At 42.6% G+C, this 19369-nt stretch overlaps 1 protein-coding gene across 1 annotated transcript; it reads left to right on the top strand.

Annotated features, from left to right (window-relative positions):
* Nucleotides 1-3924: 3924 nt before the first annotated feature.
* On the top strand, nucleotides 3925-18841 carry LOC122782294 (sodium/calcium exchanger 1-like). Its single transcript, XM_044046596.1, has 4 exons — nucleotides 3925-4571; nucleotides 13529-14455; nucleotides 14633-14797; nucleotides 16066-18841. The coding sequence occupies exons 2-4, from the start codon at nucleotides 13580-13582 to the stop codon at nucleotides 16858-16860; spliced, it is 1836 nt and encodes a 611-aa protein (XP_043902531.1). The 5' UTR covers nucleotides 3925-4571; nucleotides 13529-13579; the 3' UTR covers nucleotides 16861-18841.
* The last annotated feature ends 528 nt before the right edge of the window (nucleotides 18842-19369 follow it).

The following is a 19369-nucleotide window of genomic DNA, read 5'->3' as shown; positions in this document are numbered from 1 at the left end:
CTGCCGATTCTGCCTTTTCTGTGTTTCTGCTCCAGTTGTATTTGGTGGCCATGTCTCAGTGTCTCCATCAGATCTCCGTTCCACATGATCTCACCTCAATATTTGGCCCCGTCAGTGTCCTCACATTATTAGCCTACTCCCTGTGGATTTAACATCCAGCCCCTCAGAACCCGGTCAGATGCAATGACCTCCATAAGCAATCCTGTTATCCCACCAGTTAGATTCTTCTCAAGCTCAGGACCTATTCCCACCTCCTATTTCATCTGCGCTAAGGAATTCCACTCGACTGCAGTCACTGTACGACCTTTTGTAACGCTGAGCTGTCCACATGCTGCCTGTTCCTAGATCCATTCGGACTAAACTGTTAAACTTGCAGAGAGATGAATCAGTGACTGTCTTGCAGCCTCCTTTTTACATCATCAAGGTGGCTGCTCTGACACTTCCCATACCCTGTTCTGCTTCCCTTGCATCCTAGTCTCCCTCCCCGAGTTTGCCCTCCTTTGGAGATCACCTGACCCAGTTACCTGTTTAACCAGCTGCTGCTAAATCACAATTAACCCTTGTCAAGCGGCTACAGACGTCGCAGGATTGCCTGTGTATGTTGCTTTACTTTTGACCAAATCTGGATTGTTATGTTGAAAAGTATAGTTTCATGTTTATTTTCCTGGTCTGCCAGGAAAGTACACAGCTTTTTGAACATGTGAGTTTCTTTGTCTGAATTTGACTCCTCCTCTGTGTTGAGAGTAATCTGAATTGGGATGGTGGCCTTTGAGTGGACAATCAGATTCAGATTGGCGAGTGACTACTGTTGAGACCTAGAACCAGACAACTTAAATTGTGTTGGTCACACTATGATGCAGTGGTAAGCATTGTTGCCTCACAGCAAGAAGGTCAGGTTCTGATCTGATATGGACCGAAGGCCTTTCTCTGTGGAATTTGCACGTTCTCTAAAATTGACATAGGTGTGACGTTGGTGTGAGTGAATGGTTGTTTGTCTCTGTATGTTGGCCCTGCGATGGGCTGGCGACTTGTCGGTGTATCCCACCTTCCACCCATCTCAGCTGGGACTGGCTCTTGTGGCTTAAAATGTATCTAATTAATTAGGGGCTTTGTCATTAATATCAGTATTTGACACAAGAAGAAATATTTTTCAATTCAAACTGATTTTGTTAGATAAATAAATGAATAGGGGCCACATGGTTGGTGTAGTGGTTGGCGCTCTTGCCTTTGCACCATGGAGTTTGCATGTTCTTCCCGTGTGTGCATGGGTTTTCTCCGGGTTCTCTGGCTTCCTCCCACAGTCCAAAAACATGCAATATGGGGATTAGGTAAATTGGTCAACCGGCCGTGAGGGTGAGAGTGAATGGTTGTTTGGCCCTGCGATGGACTGGCGAACTGCCCAGGGTTTACCCCGCCTATCGCCCTCTGATATTGGCACAGCACCCCCACGACCCTCCCGTAGAGGATAAAGCGGTTGAAAATGGATGGATGGAATAAATGAATAGACGTATACACATGTTTAACAACAAAATCATGTATACTATTTAGTTTTTGTAAACTTCCAATGTCTAGAACACACGTTTGTGTGTCATCTTCTAAAAGTGGTCTACAGTCCACTGCAATCCATTTCCCCAGTGAGTTTGTTAATTTGTCAGACGTGGACTCATCTTGGCTCTGAACCTAGTCATCTAGTCGAGTGTGCGCTGGCGGCGCTGCTTGCTCGAACTGGGACCATTAACGTTGGTTCTGGCGTCCATGCTCACTGATACATGTTTAGCATTGAGATGATACCGGAGACTTTAACTTCAGCAATATGCAAATTCCTCGTTGCATAATTTGAACACATTCATGCTCTTAGCTGCACCTCCATCCGACAGTTTTTTTAAAGTGAAACTTTCCATTCACCGGGCATCTGTGTCATCATCACATTAGCTGCTACTGCCGTTTTCCACATGGAGCTTTGTTGTCTAACATCACTCAACGCATCTGGTGCATCAATTCATTTTTTTCTGTAATTAATTAATCAGAATGGACATGCTAAAGTCCCAGCCCTATTAAAGGCACATTAAGAATTAAATTAACCCTTTAACACCTAAGCCTCGAAATGTCTGTCTGGACTTGCTTTCTCATTTTAACCATAAAAGGGCCAGAAAATGTCCTGTGAGTAAATGCTTTTGTCCATTTTCCCAGAATAACTTTCAATATGTGGCAGTTATTTACAGTTATTTAGTCACTGCAAGTTTTTTTTTAGAAATACACTGTAGTTATAAACGCTCACCATATTTCGCGTGTTAAATTTGAAATTAGAACAGTATAGAACATATTTAAATCAACATTTGTTTGACTTTTTGTCTCAATGTCCAAAAAGAGGCCAAACTTGTAAAAAAAAACAATGTACAGACGTTTTTCCAACTCTTTCCTCTCTGGTGACAAAGCCGCTGATTCGCCGGCTTCCTGCAACATCGTGAGTGAAATTACCGTAATAACCACGTGTTGACTCTGACTTGCAACTTCTCAGCTTTCAGAATTTTAATTTTATAGATAGCGCAAACCATCGTGTAACTACGGTAATGCAAATCGTGCTTTCACAAACGTGTCGTCTGCAATACGCTCGGTTCAAAGGGTTAAAACACATTTTTTTGAAAAAGTGAAAAAGTACAGTTTCATTTGTCAGGATGCTCCGAATGGTTGTTGCAGGTAGAATGATTTGTTTCTGGGTACTTTTTCAGGCCAGAGAAACCTTGTATCTTCTGCCCGAGGGCAGTAGCTGGAAGCAGTGATGTAGTGGGTGACGAGGGTCCCTCTGTGATCAGGTTGGCCTTCCTGATCACAGAGCAGTTGTATAAATCTGTCTGCGAGCTTGGGGTGAAGCAGTTCTTTTGCTGGATGTATAACACAATTCATCTTGTATATCTGTCATCATGAATACAATAAGTGACACGTAAGCAAGGGGCAGGATGTTTGTGACATTTTTTGTCTTGAATTGACCATAGAATTTATTTTCAATAGAGCACTGCAGAGGGAGTGAAGTGATAAACACTGATCAAGACCAGCGGTCCTCATAAAGCCTGGTCCTGTTGAGGCAGAACTTCTGAGGCTCTGGATAATGTTAGGATTAAGATATGAATTGTGGTTGGATTAAGGTTAGAAGGTTATTTAATGATGGCAAGAAGTACAACTAATGGTGGCTTTTATGTGTGTGTTTTTGTTACCTTTCCTGACACAAACATTGACCTTGTTCAGACCAGGAGTCCTCATGGAGACCAAACCCTCATTGTTAGGCTCTAAAGATAACCCTTTAGCACCGAGTGTATCACAGATGACACCTTTTAAACAGGCTCACTTTGCATTACCGTAATTACGCGACTGTTTGTGCTGTCGGAAAAATTCCAGCGGTTTCTGAAAGCGGATAAGTTACAACATGTTCATTACGGTGAATCAGCATCTTTGTCACCAGAGAGGAGAGACAAATGTTATTTTAAAGATGTGTTATACTGTTCCTATTTCAAATTGAACCGGCAGAATATGGTGTTCATGTAAAACTACTTTTTTTTTTTAAATACAACTTTTTATTTCTACTTTTTAAATTGTTAAAACACTATTTTCACATGCAGTAAATCGTTAATAGCTGCCAGATATTAAAAGTTATTTGGGGCAAAATCACTTAGTCACAGGACATTGTCTGGTCCTCTGCTCCTGTGCCTGGCATGTGTGTAATAAGGATGGGGTAAATGCAGAGAACACATTCACTATCACTAATTGGTGTGTGTGTGTGCAAAAAGTTACTAATTCTAATTCTAAATTTGGTTCCGCTGTCCAAATGAATGGAAGTTAATGTGGTGTCCTAACAACAATGGCTGCGCGCGCGCGTGTGGGCAGAATAAACAGAGGGAGTGAAGTGAGAGAGGCGCGCACACATGCGGCAGTAAGAGGGAAAGAGAGCGAGAGCGGATCCTCTGGTGTGTGAGGAAACAGACCAAGGAGAGACCTGCTCACACACAGGCACCCACTCCCTGACACTCTCACTCCTTCACTCACTCACTCTCTCTCACTCACTCTCTCTCTCTTCGGCTCTCGCGCTTACACGGAGCAAGAGACGGGGGATCGTGCGGGGAAGAATGAGGAAGAAGTCCGCTCTCCAGCGCGCCTTGTCCCAACCAATGCGGGTTTGCTGATGAGGCGCCGCTCCAGTCACCCGATCATACAGGTCGCTCGGGTCGCGCTGCGTGGAAACGAGGAGTAGGCAACAGCTGACAAACGACAACAAATAAAGAAAAAGAATAATAAAAAAAACTGTCGGTGCATGGGAATCCGAACTCATCACCCCTCCTTCTGCGCGTCTCGGTCGGTGGATAGATACGCCGTCTTGGCTTGCGTATAAGAGCTGCCTGCGCCTCCATTACCATTCTCCACCACCACCACCACCACTGCTGCTGCTCCTGCTGCTCCTGCTGCTCCTCCTGCTGTAGTAAATCTGCGACCACTTCTCCTCTTCTCACTTCTTTTACTCCACTGCTGCCTTTACTACAAACGGCTCCTCTCCGGATTGCGGACACTCTCTAAACAGAAAGGTAGGGTCATTCTGCAGTTCTTTCCCCCGGTGCGTATTATTCAGTAATGCTGTGAATGATGGTGAATACCGGGGGAGGGGGGGTCTGTGTCTCTATTCCGCGGAATTATCTGTTGATTTGAAGTTTCTGTTAGAGGGAGAAAGGATGCAGAAGCAGTTTGGATGGAGGGGGACAATGTCTCCTCATGGAGTGGAGACTAAGCACCATGCGTCTGCCGGGTTTGGATGCGGTGATTCCTCTCATCATCCTTTGCCCACCACGTTTTCCCACACTGCGCTTCTCCTCCTCGCACAGAGAACATCACTGGTTTAATAGCAACTGGGTGCGATGGAAGGAGTGTTGATTTGTTTTCATAAACATTTTCAAAAGGTTTAGGTTTTAGACTTTAGATGTTTTTTGATTGCCCTCCCTCTCCTGCTCTCTTCTCCCCTACTTGCATGTTTTAAGTCTGCCCGGCTGCCCCGCTTACTTCTACAGGAATCATAATTAGGGATGCAGAGCACGTTCAGATAACCAGCCTCGCACATTTTATAGGCTTTCATTGTGGAAGTTCGGTGACAAACATGTGCAGTCCGGGTTAAATTCCCTCTTAGAGATGGTAATCCTTGCGGAGGGTTAATGATCCTTCTGCTCTAAAGCGCACTTAGTGCCACATTTTGCGGAATTTTGCAGGTCCCCATCCTTTGCGCCTGAGTGGTGCTCACTCCTCTCGTCTTGGGGGGAGGTGGAGAGCATTTGCACATCTGTACAGACTGTGCAGGTTGTGAGGGAGAGTCCGGACCCCCTGGTTTAGTTTGTTTCTGAATGGGATAGAACTGGATCAGGTTTTTTTTGGTTTTTTTTGGTTTTTGTTTTAGGAGAAGCTTATTTCGCCCTCATGCTGCTGCGTTTATAAAACAAATTTATTATAGGAAACAAGTCAATGGCAGAGCTTCACACATCACTTAACTGTTCCTGTAAACCTGGCAGACAGTGGCTTCTCATTTCCCTGCCTTTCCTTTATGACTAGTGTTGGGCACCATCAGGGCTTTCCAGGCCATTCTTTTCCAGCTGACTTCAGATGCGGAGGGGCTCCTCCTCCACTGTGGGTGATATGAAAATTGTATTGATGACAATGGAAAAAAAGCTGAAACACAGCCAGAGGTCTTAAGTGCTTTATTTGCCCTCCAGCAGTGATGCATTTGGTTACTGATGAAACGGATCTTTAGTCAATCCAGGTGTGGGGTTTCACAACCACACTGAAAGCCTAAGTGAAGTAATTTCCAGGAAAATCAGATCTTTTGTGTAAATGATGCCAGATTCAGGCTGCTCCTCAGTGGATGTGCATTCAGCAATAATTAGGCCAGTACTGGGGGAGAGAACATGCCACATTAGTATGCAGGTCCCTTTCTGAAAGTATAACAACTGCTAGGTTATAGATAAGTCACTTGTAAATGAGGTGTATACATATCATAAAGTAAGTCTGGCTCATACCTTTTTAGTTATTTGATGAAAAATAGGTTTAATTATTTGCATGAGGCTGAAAAACACTGATATATTTACAATGGGTAATAATGCATGACACTTTTGTAATATTATGTTTCCATGCACCCAGCAGTTGTTGTACAAGACGTGGCCCCGTCCACTGTCGTTTACAGTAAACAGGGTCATCTTTGAGCAAGGATGGGTCACGAAAATGCCTCTGCTAATGGAAAGTGAAAACATTAAAGAGCTGCTGATTATGCTGCAGATTAGCAGTGGGCTTTAAGTTAATTAATTTCCTTAATAGTTGTGTTGTTTCCTGCCCAGGGACCACAGATGTAAATGAGCCCAGAGCTGAGTCTGGTACTGCTGAGAAGCTGTTTACTGTCCTCCTCATTTTACTGAATGACATAATGAATGTCATATTTCTCAATCAAATTTGAACTTGCATTTTGAGTATTTTCTCTTTAGTTCTCTTTTTTGTTGTTTTTTGTTGTATTTTCCAAATATTTAAATTACATTACATGTCATTTAGCAGACGCTTTTATCCAAAGCGACTTACAATGGAATCAAGTACAATTAGCCAGGGGTGGAATCGAACTTGCGACCATGATGTCTTTGGTACACAAGGTAGGGTCTTAACCACTGAGCCACTCCACTTAAATGAGATGAATAAAAAAAATCCAACATTTTCTAAAATAATACAAAACAACTAATCACTCCTGTGTGTGTACATAACATTCTATATCTATCGTGGCAGTTGTACAGATATTGTGACTTCTATCATACTGTATAATCGAATAGCTAATAAGCTAATAGCTAAGCTAGGTAGCCACCTATGTCACCCTGAGGGTGAGCTCATTTATTATAAATCAATATGACGATTGGTGGGTTCCCTGCAAACTCACAATCCATCAAAGGTCAATTGTAGGATAGGCAGCGCTGATGGGCTGGCATCTGTGACCCTGCTGTCAAATGTGAGGCCTTAAAGGGTGGGGGGAGTACATAACAGTGCATTACAGTGCTTCTTCTCGTTCAGTACAGATGTATTTTACAGACGATACAGTAACACAATCAAAATGCCTGCAAAACAAAGAGACTTGGATGTCTTTTTTTTGGAATATGTGGACAGCAGCTGCTCTCTGGCATAATCGGTTATCCTCCATAAATACATACTATTGTGCATTTATCTTATACATCATATCTTATCTATCTATCATCTAGTGCTGTGCAATTTAACAATTACAATTCTGGTCCCAAATGATTACAAAGACAAAATAATCGAAACAAATCAATTATCAAAAACCGTGGGCTTTTACTATTAGTGTTGTTATTATTGTTGTTGCTGTTATTATTTTATTCTGAAAATAGCGTTTTTAATGGTGTCTGACTTCCTGTCCTGCATCACCTGGCAATTTGCGGCACAAATGGTGCACAAGCATTCAGTGGAATCTCTGGATTGAACATGCAAATGAGATTACATACAATACACAATAATATGTAGTTATTTTAAGGTAAATACAAAAGTAATCGTATGAAATAATCGCGATTACAATTCCCCATAATCGAGCAGCCGTGTTATCAGATGTTAATACAGATGTAGGCTAGATGTAGTTTGGAGGCTAATATTTGGAAAATGCTGAATTCTAATTTCCACTGTCGTCGTACAGTAGCTTGTGTGATTGGACAGAAATATCTGGCTTTTTACCTGCTAAATGTTCCACTCTCAGTTCGCCGCTATCTTTGTCCGTCAGCAGTTTTGTTGTATGTGGGGGGTTTATCTCCAGCTTTTTCCGCTGATAGCAGCTGTCTCATCACGCTGAAACCGTAACATGAAAGCAGGGCTGAAAGATGCTAACACGTGAACACTCCACTCGTAACTGAAGCATGGCGGGTTAAGCCCAAAGTAAATAAGCCAGAAAAGCAAAAGCCAAGAGATGCAAAAAAAAAAAGAAAATATAATGATTTTATCTTGTGCAGCACTGGATACTATACGTGAAAGTCTGTGAGGAAATCTGTCCACTGTCCACATCCTTATAACAGACCTCTGCCTACTTTATGTGCTGTTTATACAGATGGTATCACCCGCTCCTTGAAGCAGCGTTACATGTAAACTTCTCCTGGGGATGAATGGAACATGGTAGATAAGGGACATTGCTTGTTCATTTCCCCATGCTCATCATTGCTTTTCCCACGTGTCCCTCGGGACATTCAGGCGAAACTCTCTCTGTGGACAGATGCACGTAACAACAGTCAGGATATTGGTTGTCCTGTGTAGTGCCGTGCCACCCTGATCATTTCCCTTCACTCCAAAGTGTAATAATACATGAAAAGACAGTTTGGCTCACAGACCTGCTTCAAGGTAGATCCAGGCCAAAGAGCTCATCATCTCTCTAATGACAGTAAACTCATACCATTAATCTTGATTTGTTTGCACAGGCAAGTGTGTATATTTTATACACACTTGTGCGTAGCTGAGTAATCCTTTAATTTTATTTCATGTAATATGAGAGTATCATTTATTTATTAGCATATTTTCTTTTCATTTCTCACCACTTTTACGTTTCCTGAAGACATTATTATTATTATTATTATTATTATTATTATTATTGTTATTATTAACACCTTTACTACATTTCCTTGTCTTTCTTTCTGTGCTCTCATGTTTTGCTCACCTGCAACATACAGAATGCTGTATGTCCACATAGTTAGTATCACTCTCAGGGTCGGGGGCTCTGGTTCCAATCCCAGCTGACATAAGGCAAAAGGCGGTGTACACCCATCACAGATGACACATACAGACAAACAACCATTCACTCTCACAGTGTCCAATTTGCCTAACCTCCAGAGAGCAGAAAGGCTCTTGTTTTCCGACCAGGTCACGAAACCCAGGTCTTCCTGCTGCAAAGGCATGAGTGCTAACCACCACACCAACCGTGTGACCCCACGGTCAGCATCTACCTTTTTAAATAATAATCTTGTCATGATGTCAGTTCCCTTACATGAAAGTGATTTTCATGTCGTTTGCGCTCCCCTGTCTTCTTCCTCCCTCCTCTATTCAGCCGTCGTCACCTCACAATTGGCTCAGAAAAGAATGACAGTACTGGGACAAAGTGAGAACTGCTTGTCTGAAGTGCAGCACATGGTTACGCTTTTCTTAACTGTGTGTGTGGCGCTCATGCTTTTGCCCCTGGGCAGCAGGATTCAGTGGTCCAGTTTTTATTTTTGTCTTGGCAAAATGTTTTCGTCTTTTTCAGAGGCACAATTGGCTTGTCGAACGTTGCGCTTCTCCTGACTTACATTTTTCAGGTCACAAAGGGACTTTAATGGCAATGTATGCTGAAATTTTCATCAAATCTAAATTTGCAGCCACTGTGGACTGTGACTAAGCGGCTACAGTGTCAAAAGCAGACGTACCCACTCGAGTTTGGCAGCGATATCCGCTAAATCTTCCATTTTTCCTTGACCATCCTATAGAGCGGTAATATTTGTAAGTAAAGCGAGAGCTGGAGAGCATTTGTACAACACAAGAGAATTTCTAAACAGACCGAGTAATTATCGTAAGCCATCTGAAGTGTAACCTCATGATAGCGTGATGAAGTGTAAAGCACTCAGGATTGTGTAAGAAATGTTTAGCGAGGATTTGTGTCCGTGAGGATGAATTTTAACGCAGTTGGCAGGAAGACACGGAGCAAAGAATAGGAACGGGAGCGTTGTCTCTGCATTTATGAATTGCAGGAGCGGATTCTCACATTTCTCACATTACCAACTGTTACACTGCATGCCGATGTTAGTGTACAGTGAGATGATAGACGGGCTTGTGACTGTGAACTGCTACTTTAAATTCACTGACCGGCTGGAAATAAACATCCTCAGCAACATCTGCTCAGTTGCAAGGCATTGTATTGTCAGTTTGTTGTGTCAATAACGTAGCATAATCATCCGAAATCAATAATTTAGACACTTCTTTAGCCAGACGTGGCTACTCCCTCAGCACGATTCTTAATTAAATACATTTAAAATCCTTAGTCACCACTGGTAAGAAGAAAACACTGTATTTAGGGAAATTAGCTGGCACAAACGGAATGCTCGTTAGCCAACAGCCTGACAGAAAGATGACATCCTTAAGTGAAAACAACCAAATCCCAGTGCACGCTGAATTATTGATTACTCGTAAAGGCCACACAAAGTCCCGTGTGACCACACAGGAAGGACAAAGAAAGCACGGAGCTACTGAGGAACATATTTAGTTATGTGCTCAATGAATTGTAATATAATTAAGTAGACGGGCCGTTTTGTTTGCAATTGAATATCTAAACATCTGACCAAATAACTCTCAGACCGCAGCTGAGTCCACTCAGTCCACACCAACACAGCACTTACCCAAATATTTAAACCCTTCACTCGTGGAATGGTTAAGTATTACACCTCGTCTGATTTATGCAGCAAGGAGCTGTTAACATTAGGACAGACACACATACTCTCTGTGTATTACGCTGGGCGAACAGTCAAACACTGGGAATGTGTTTTGTGTTGTGCGTGCAGCTTTCGCGGTGATGTTGGACAGTGAGTCGGGGTAACGTGAGTGAACGTGTGTCATATACAGAGGTAATTTACAACCACTGGTGTTTTAACTATTGATGTCTGGCAAATTGTGCCGCATGTGCATGTAACAGTGTGAACAGTTAATTATTGGGAAATGGATGCGTGCTCGCAGGAATGTGCAAGGAGATTTTCTGAGGAATGTTCTAAGCTGATCTGGGATTCGTGTCTTTAGGTGTTGTCATTGATCCTTGTACTTCAGTAGAATTAGACAGTTTGTTGTGGATTCTTGAGGGTTTGTTCTGGAGATTGGAACAAGCATCGCAGCGGGAACCACACCTGTGTGTGTGCGAAGCAGGAGTACAGGGCAGGAAAACTGGATTGGACCTGTGGAATAAGGTCACAAGAGTGAGCAGAGAAAAGCAGGACAGCATTCCAAAGTTGGTCCAAGTGTCGATGACCTGGCAAAGTGAAGATAGGTTTAATATACCACTGAGTCTCAATGAGTCTCTGAGCTGATCAGGAACAGATGCAGGCAGGACAGAGTCAAAGTGCCTCATCCAGCTGACACACACACACACACACAGAGACGGACACACAGACAAAACACAGCACAGAGAGAAAGAAGCCAGGGACAAGAAAGGGAGGGTAGCAATGAGCAGAAACACAGAGGGGGAAAGTGGAGGAAGAAATGCACTCACCGCAGCAGTCATCAATACAAAGGGGAGGTCTAATATCAGGTGTGTCACTGTCATCTGCTCTTTTAATGAAATGGTGAGGAGATAATAAAACAGAATCATGGATGAATCTGAACTTGTTCCACACAGCACCGAGAACCATAAACCCTGGCCTGATTATGTTTCAGGCTTCACCAGCTCTCATTCAGCTTTGTCACTCTGCAAACGGTGTCAACGATTCTCTAGAGCTGTGGAACTTAGTTTTTACTGAGAGCATTTTTATTCTAGTTGTGCTAATGGGAAAATTCAATAACAACGCCATCAGTCTGCTGTTTACATGATGAAAGTGGCAGAGAATGAAATGACTCAACTGTTTGATTGGTGAATGGCAATGATTTAGACTTCATACACTTCCACCTTAATTTGATTTATAATAGAGCTGATTTGCCCAAATCTAATCCAACAAAAAAAAATGAAAAGAAGTATTAATACTGAAATTCTCCACTAATGGATGATACAGTATGTACAATTGCATTCAACTGGGATCAACAATGTCAATGTCATTGCCACACACACAAGATACTGAGTTTCCCCTGCTATGACGTACAATATGATTTGTATGATGACGTGAACGAGCAAACCATACAAGAATTTCTTCACATTTGATTTAAATGTTCCCTGGGATGTCAAGGTCACTTTGATCTCACAACACAAACTCTTGGCCTATACTTTGTCTTCGCTTTTATTATATATAAATATGTACTGCAACTTGACTGGCGAGTGGAGACACACAATTGCAGGGTGGTAATTCTAATGTGTAGCTAATTGAGCAATGTTTTATTTTGTTGTTTTTATTATTATTATTATTATTATTATTATTATTACTCTGCCTGTGTCCCTATTTTACACCTTTTTAAATATGCAGCAGGAGTTATAATTAGACAAAAATGTGTGTACCCACAACACAAATTAGGACCAGATGGATTATTAAAAACCCAGATGACCAGAAATGTGAAAATAGCTTGTGATATGTGGGGGAACGAGTACGCTGAATAGTGTCCTTTCAGGGGCACTTTAACTTCATAGAAATAAATTAATATAAATAAATTCTAACCAAATGATGGTGTTTTTCTTTTCACTTTCAGTTTCTTGGTACAACTGAATGGTCTGAAACCTGAGTGCAACGCAAAAATCATCAACATTTTCTTTAAAATGTAGATAATGTAACACACATTCAAGATGTTTATGATTCCAAATCACCAATCAAAATCACAACTTTAGTCCTGCAGATATCCTTATCTAAGCGTTCAGCTATACAAATACATTTTAGAATACACAGAATTATCTGTGTATTCAGTTTGTGCTGTTGACTGAAGTCCACTGTTATCACAGAGAGCCACTCCTGGTCAGGTTACATGAGGCACCGCAGGATATTACTGCGACACTAATGCAGCAGTTGAGAGGCTGAAGTTGATGTTTGTTGTGGTCATTTGAATGTCTTCAGTGAAACTTTGTCAGCGATGTTGTGTATCCAAGTGAACTGTGGTGCTTTTGAGATTAATTGTCATTTACTTAACAGTTATTTAACAGTTTTGATTATAACAGATGTGGAGTTACCCTTTACGGCATGGAATGAAGATAAAGTACAAAGTTTTACCCACACAACATCTGATGATAGTAACTAGTTTCTCAAACATGGAAAGGATGTTCTCAAATGTCTTGTTTCAAATGTCAGTTTTAATGATTTCTTTGTTGAATGGAGTTAAGAAACCACAAAATATTCACATTTAACAATCTGAAAAATCTTGTCATTAATCCTCAACAAAATAGTTGGCGATTAATTTAGTAATCGATTCATCGAGTAATTGTTTCAGCCCTCGTTCGAACACAGAATCTACAGCGAGTGGGAATGAGAGATGTTGTCTTGTCCATCAAGAGATGAAAATGAAAACAAATGTGTTTGAAATGTTGTGATGATGGCTTGATATCACGGTGTCATGTCTGATACTAAGTATCTACAGATATCGATGTCTGTCTGGTGCAGTCATTTTATACCTTTTAAAATATGCAGCTGTTAACAACACATTTGTGCTGATGCATTTACCACTTGACCATTCCAAAGACATAATTATCCGACACTGAACATGACTCAGCTAAAATGCTGTTACATCTCTGACAGCCTGTGCATAGTGAAGCATGATTTTTGGATTGTGTCATATTTTACTTTCTTTAAAGGCGTTATGTGAATTCTTTCTTTTTCTCTCCTTTTTCCTAAAGGTTGAAGATCCTCATTAATTGTCTCCTCTCAGTGCTGATCTGGACATCACCATGGGTCGCAGGGATCGCCCCTCCGTCCTGACCCCTGCCCTGAGGCTAGTCGTCGTCACAGTCCTCCTCCTCGTTCAGATCCAGCCCTCACTGGCTGGTGCCCCCCCTGAGCCGAACCTGGGCGGCTCAGTTTCGGCAGTATCCACGAATAAAACGGAATGCTCCTTGGCTGAGCGTTGCATGAGGGGCGTGGTCCTACCTATCTGGGAGCCCCAAAATCCATCATTTGGTGACAAGGTGGCTCGGGCAACAGTTTACTTTGTCGCGCTGGTCTACATGTTCTTGGGTGTGTCCATCATTGCTGACCGCTTCATGGCATCAATAGAGGTCATCACGTCGCAGGAAAAGGAAATCACCATCAAGAAACCAAATGGGGAAACCACGACCACTACTGTTCGAATCTGGAACGAGACCGTGTCCAACCTCACCCTCATGGCTCTGGGCTCTTCGGCTCCTGAGATCCTACTTTCTGTCATAGAAGTCATTGGTCATGGGTTCCAGGCTGGCACACTGGGCCCCTCCACCATTGTGGGCTCTGCCGCGTTTAACATGTTCGTCATTATCGGGCTTTGTGTGTATGTTGTGCCTGACGGCGAGACGAGGAAGGTCAAGCACCTGCGCGTCTTCTTCGTCACGGCCACCTGGAGTATTTTCGCCTACATTTGGCTCTACCTCATCCTGTCTGTGATCTCGCCCGGTGTTGTGCAGGTGTGGGAGGGGCTGCTAACGTTCTTTTTCTTCCCCATCTGTGTGTTGTTCGCCTGGGTGGCCGACCGCCGCCTGCTGTTCTACAAATACGTGTACAAGCGCTACCGCACGGGAAAGCAGCGCGGCATGATCATTGAGACGGAGGGCGATCGTCCACTTCCCCCTAAGGTATACATAATATTACCATTATTTAATTATGATTAAGTAAGATAAGCGTCTTTGCTTACATGGTTATTATAGAATTATTTACATTTTCAGTTGGCTGTCATGTCTGTACCAGTAGAGAGACTTATCATTTAAATCTGTGGCACTGAATAAATGTCGTTCTTCTTCTCCACTTACAAGGTGGATATTGAGATGGATGGCAAGATGCTGAACTCCCATGGTGTTGACTTCCTCGACGGTCCACTCGGTTTGGATCTAGATGAGAAGGATCTGGATGAGGAGGAAACCCGCAGAGACATGGCCAAGATCCTGAAGGAACTCAAACAGAAACACCCTGACAAAGAGGTGGGCAGCACAGCTTGCACAAAATACTTCACATAAAATGCAATGACTGTGTGAAATACTGTCCCTGCTTCTCACATCAGGGCTGTTTTTCTCACTTAAGGAAATGAAATGACAAAATAACCAGATACAGATTACACTCTCTTTATTAGCTTCTTTTATCAAAGTGTTTATGGTGATGAACGCTGCTGAGCTCTCAACAACCACTCAGATTAATCTGCTAATTATACAGGAAATTGATCCAGCATGACACAAACATACGAGTATAAAAATCTCAACACAATTAATCCTTATAACAACAGTTTAGTCTTTAGTGTTATGAAAAATGACTTCTTGTGTCGGCTTATAAAAACGTGACTTGTTAGATAAAAAGTAAGAAGGATTATCATAAAAATGCAAGCACAAATGCTCTAAAATGTATACTTAATATAATTTTGTGTGGCAAAGTTTCTCCTCTAAGTTTTTGGACAATGATTAAGACAAAGTAACATCATGTATGCCACATGCTTTAAGACAAGCTGCTGAACTCTTCTTACATGAACGAGAATAGCTTTTATGCATTTGCCTTTGTCTTTACATCCATTAACACAGGGTGATTACCCCAGAGTCAAATACAAGTGTGCGTATTTCGTTTCCTCGTATGTTGACATGAAGATTTCAACTGTTGTAGCTTTCATTTGACCTACATCTGCAGCTTAAAAGAGTTGGATTCCCAAGTCAGATCCTCTTTTTGTTTTAGCTGATTGTTACTGGTGACACCATTTTCCTGACTGACCTGATTAATAGTGAGGACCATGAAACTTAACTTCCAACTCAAACTGACTGCTGTCAGTTGTCAAATACAGCTGTACTGTAATATAGCTCTATATTCTGACATCTATCACTGATCCTGTGTGTCTGATTGTGAGGTTAGACTGTTTGTCTCCTTCCACAAACACTTAAATGCAACGATTCCCTTGATATCGTCGTGGAATAGATGTTTGCAGTCATGAATCTGTATTTTGCACATCTTGTACTCTTGTGTAAGAGCTCACAAAGCTTTGAGCAATCTGATTCTTATTACTTAATAAAAAATAAATGTCAGACACGACATTATAACGGGATGATTAATGAGATCACAGGGTTTGTATGTCAATGTTCATCAGTCCATTCATTGTATTGAATCAGACATGTTATTAAACTCGATTTTTTTTCCCCTCCGTACCGCATCCACTAGTTCTGGCGAGCATGATTTCATTAAGTCTTTGTGTGCCTTTGTTTTTGCTAACCAGGTGGAACAACTTATTGAGCTTGCCAACTACCAAGTCCTTAGCCAGCAGCAGAAGAGTCGTGCTTTCTATCGCTGCCAGGCCACCCGGCTGATGACAGGTGCTGGCAACATCCTGAAGAAACATGCAGCCGATCAGGCACGGAAGGCTGTCAGCATGCACGAGGTCCGCTCCGATATCGGCGATAATGACCCCATCTCCAAGATCTTCTTTGAGCCTGGTTCTTACCAGTGCCTTGAGAACTGTGGCACAGTGGCGGTGAATGTGGTGCGGCGTGGCGGTGACCTGGGCAAAACTGTTTCTGTGGACTACCGGACGGAGGACGGGACCGCTAACGCCGGCTCCGACTACGAGTTCACCGAGGGTGTCGTCTTCTTCAAGGCCGGCGAGACACTGAAAGAGATCCGCGTGGGGATCATTGATGATGACATCTTTGAGGAGGATGAGAACTTCCTGATTCACCTGTCCAACGTCAAGGTGTTGTCATCAGAAGGCGAAGAGCCCGAGGAAGGCGAGTCCGCTAATCACGTGGACTCGGTGGCCTGTCTCGGCTTACCCGCCACGGCTACCGTTACCATCTTCGATGACGACCACGCCGGTATCTTTACGTTTGAGGAGCCTGTATGCCATGTGAGCGAGAGCGTCGGCACCATGGAGGTGAAGGTGCTGAGAACGTCTGGGGCTCGCGGCGTGGTCATGCTGCCGTACAAGACAGTGGAAGGGACCGCGCGAGGCAGCGGAGAGGACTTCGAAGACAGTCATGGAATCCTGGAATTTCAGAACGATGAGATCTTGTGAGTAACTGATCTTTTTTTTTTTACGCCCTGTGTTTGTGTGAAGTTGCAAATGTTTATGCGGATGATTTGAGAAAAGTGAGGGTGTGAGTGAGATGTGGTGGTCGCAGTGGACGGACTGCTCCATGGGAACTCGACAAAAACAACACTTTCCTGCCCCCGTTTGCGTTTTTCTACCTTGACATTAATTCTTTTATCCTCATCTGTCTGTTTCATTCTTCTTTACTTTGGATTCTGTTGTGCTGCTGTTTTGGTTTTTCTTCAGTGAGATACTTTGTTTTCTGCATGCTGGATAGCTGCACAGTCGGTACCATTTAGTCACCTTTGTTTTCATGTCAGATGGTATATGGTTTGAATTATTATCACCTGGTTGGACTGTTCAGCGCGGGTTGCTGGAAGCATATACAAAACAGCAGGAACATAAACAAACAAGCAGCAGGGAATTGGAGAAACGCCAAGAAGGAGCATATTTCTAGTCGCCTTAATTGAGCTACACAAAGAGTATCCCAGTTGCCCTTTCAGGTGGCTTTGTACGGTGTGAGAACATCCCAGAGCAACCTTTTACGCAACTGACTGAAGGGTTTTTGTCATCTGTTCCTGTGTGAAAAGATCTCCAAACTCTATTTAAGGATCCCTGCTGTAAAATGCCGCAGCCACAGTTCAAAGCTCTGCTTGGCCTAACAGAGAGGGGTCATTATCTGATGGTAAGGTTCGTGATTGCTACATGACCACATTTCAGGATGCCAGCTGCTCTACTCTGTATCCCAGTCCTCTCACAATGTGGTAAATTAGCTCTCCGAGCCAACTGTTTGGATAATGTTCACCACTTTAGGTTAAAACCAACAGACTTTTCTCTTCTTTTGTTCTTTAAATATCTTACTGTCAGTAATGTTGCAGTGAATCAGTGCACAAAGGTTGTTTTTTTTGGTTTCTTTTATTTGATCATTCAGCATTAGGAGGTAATGTGATAAACTGATGAAAACGTTGACTCAGATATTGACTGAATCAAGTGAATACATTAGATGGTGTATAAGTATTTTTAATTTAAGCTGACATCAAGCTCACAGAGTTGTTACACAAGGCTTGAATGTCATGTCATTACATATATGAAATGATTTGTCGGTGCAAATCTCCAGGTTTATGATTGATGTTACAGTGTGAGGATGACAAATTGCCCTGTGAGAGCTGTTCATTTGACATCATCTAATGGATGATGTGTGTGTGTGTGTGTTGGATCATGTATGAAATTGCTTATTATAGGCTATTTTGACATGGACTGTATGCACTTACAGTATTGAATACACATGCATACTTCACCTGGAAAGGCTCTCACAACGAGAGGTGAATTTCTTTTTAATTTGACACAAATCAAGGGAGGGGCCGTAGAGTTTGTGTGCTGATGACTGTTTTCTGTAAAACGCTCAAAAAGGCGGATAACTGGTTTATGTCCCATTCTCATCCTCTCTCACACACACACACACACACACACACACACATTTGTTGGGTACGCGTGTTCAAGATGTCAACAGGAATTACAGTTTGCTGTAAAGCCTTCTCATCATGGTGGCCCGTAGGCCTGTAAGACTTGAAGCTTTAGCGAGGATACAATAAACTTCACAGTTTTCTGGCCTGTTTTACGATCTGGGCCATGTGCTACTTTACGGGAGTTGTCAGCGGTCGTTGAAAAACTGCAGCCTGCTCGTGCAAAATCCTGTCAATAACTGATATTAGAGTCATTATATTAATTGGCCTAATTGCTGTTTATTAATTACTTTAAGTACATTAGTTGTATGTTGTGAATATAACAGGTCATGATCCCACAGCTGCAGCTTGAACAATTTGCTGTTGTTTTATTTGTCCACTACCCTCATTTGACCTGACTGCTTTTTGTTGAGTTTTCCTCTGTGATAGAAGTTTGGCTTCTATCGTCTGCTGTTATGGGCTTGTAAAGATTTAATGATGTCATGTGGGTCCGTTAAAAAAAACATGTTTAGACATGCGGGGGGGAGGAGTTGAGGGGATGAGTAAGGAGTAAGGCTCGGTCTGGAAGTTTTGCTTGCAGAGCTTGAAATGTTCAGCTGTATTTGGGATGGGTTTGTAGGACATGAATCAAAGTGCACCGTCTTAATGAGTGAATGGGGGGGGAGGGATAGGGTCGTCGTCGTCTAAAACTCGGTCTGTCACGTCTCTGCTGTTTTTGGTCAGATTAGAAGCAGATGTCGGCGGTGCTGTCGTTCTCAGCCTGTGGCAGGCTGCATAGTTTCCATAGCTTGTAGCTCTTACAGCCAGGGCTAAGTGGGTTTTAATAACACTTTGTCCAAATCAAATGATGGACTGTCCTTCTGGCTGTCCTGGTAACTGTGTGCAGGCCTGCGTGTCCATGAGTGTGCTCTCGAGACTCGTTCCTTCCAGATTTCAGAGTCATGCTTGTTATTTATGAGGTCTCTTTTCCATATTTGTTTCCATATTTCAGCGACATGCACATAAGACATGCTAAGGAAAATGCTTGGCTG

Source organism: Solea senegalensis, linkage group LG15 (genome assembly GCF_019176455.1).
Source record: "Solea senegalensis isolate Sse05_10M linkage group LG15, IFAPA_SoseM_1, whole genome shotgun sequence".
Classification (NCBI taxonomy): Eukaryota; Metazoa; Chordata; class Actinopteri; order Pleuronectiformes; family Soleidae; genus Solea; species Solea senegalensis.
This window is presented reverse-complemented; position numbering and strand designations above follow the sequence as displayed.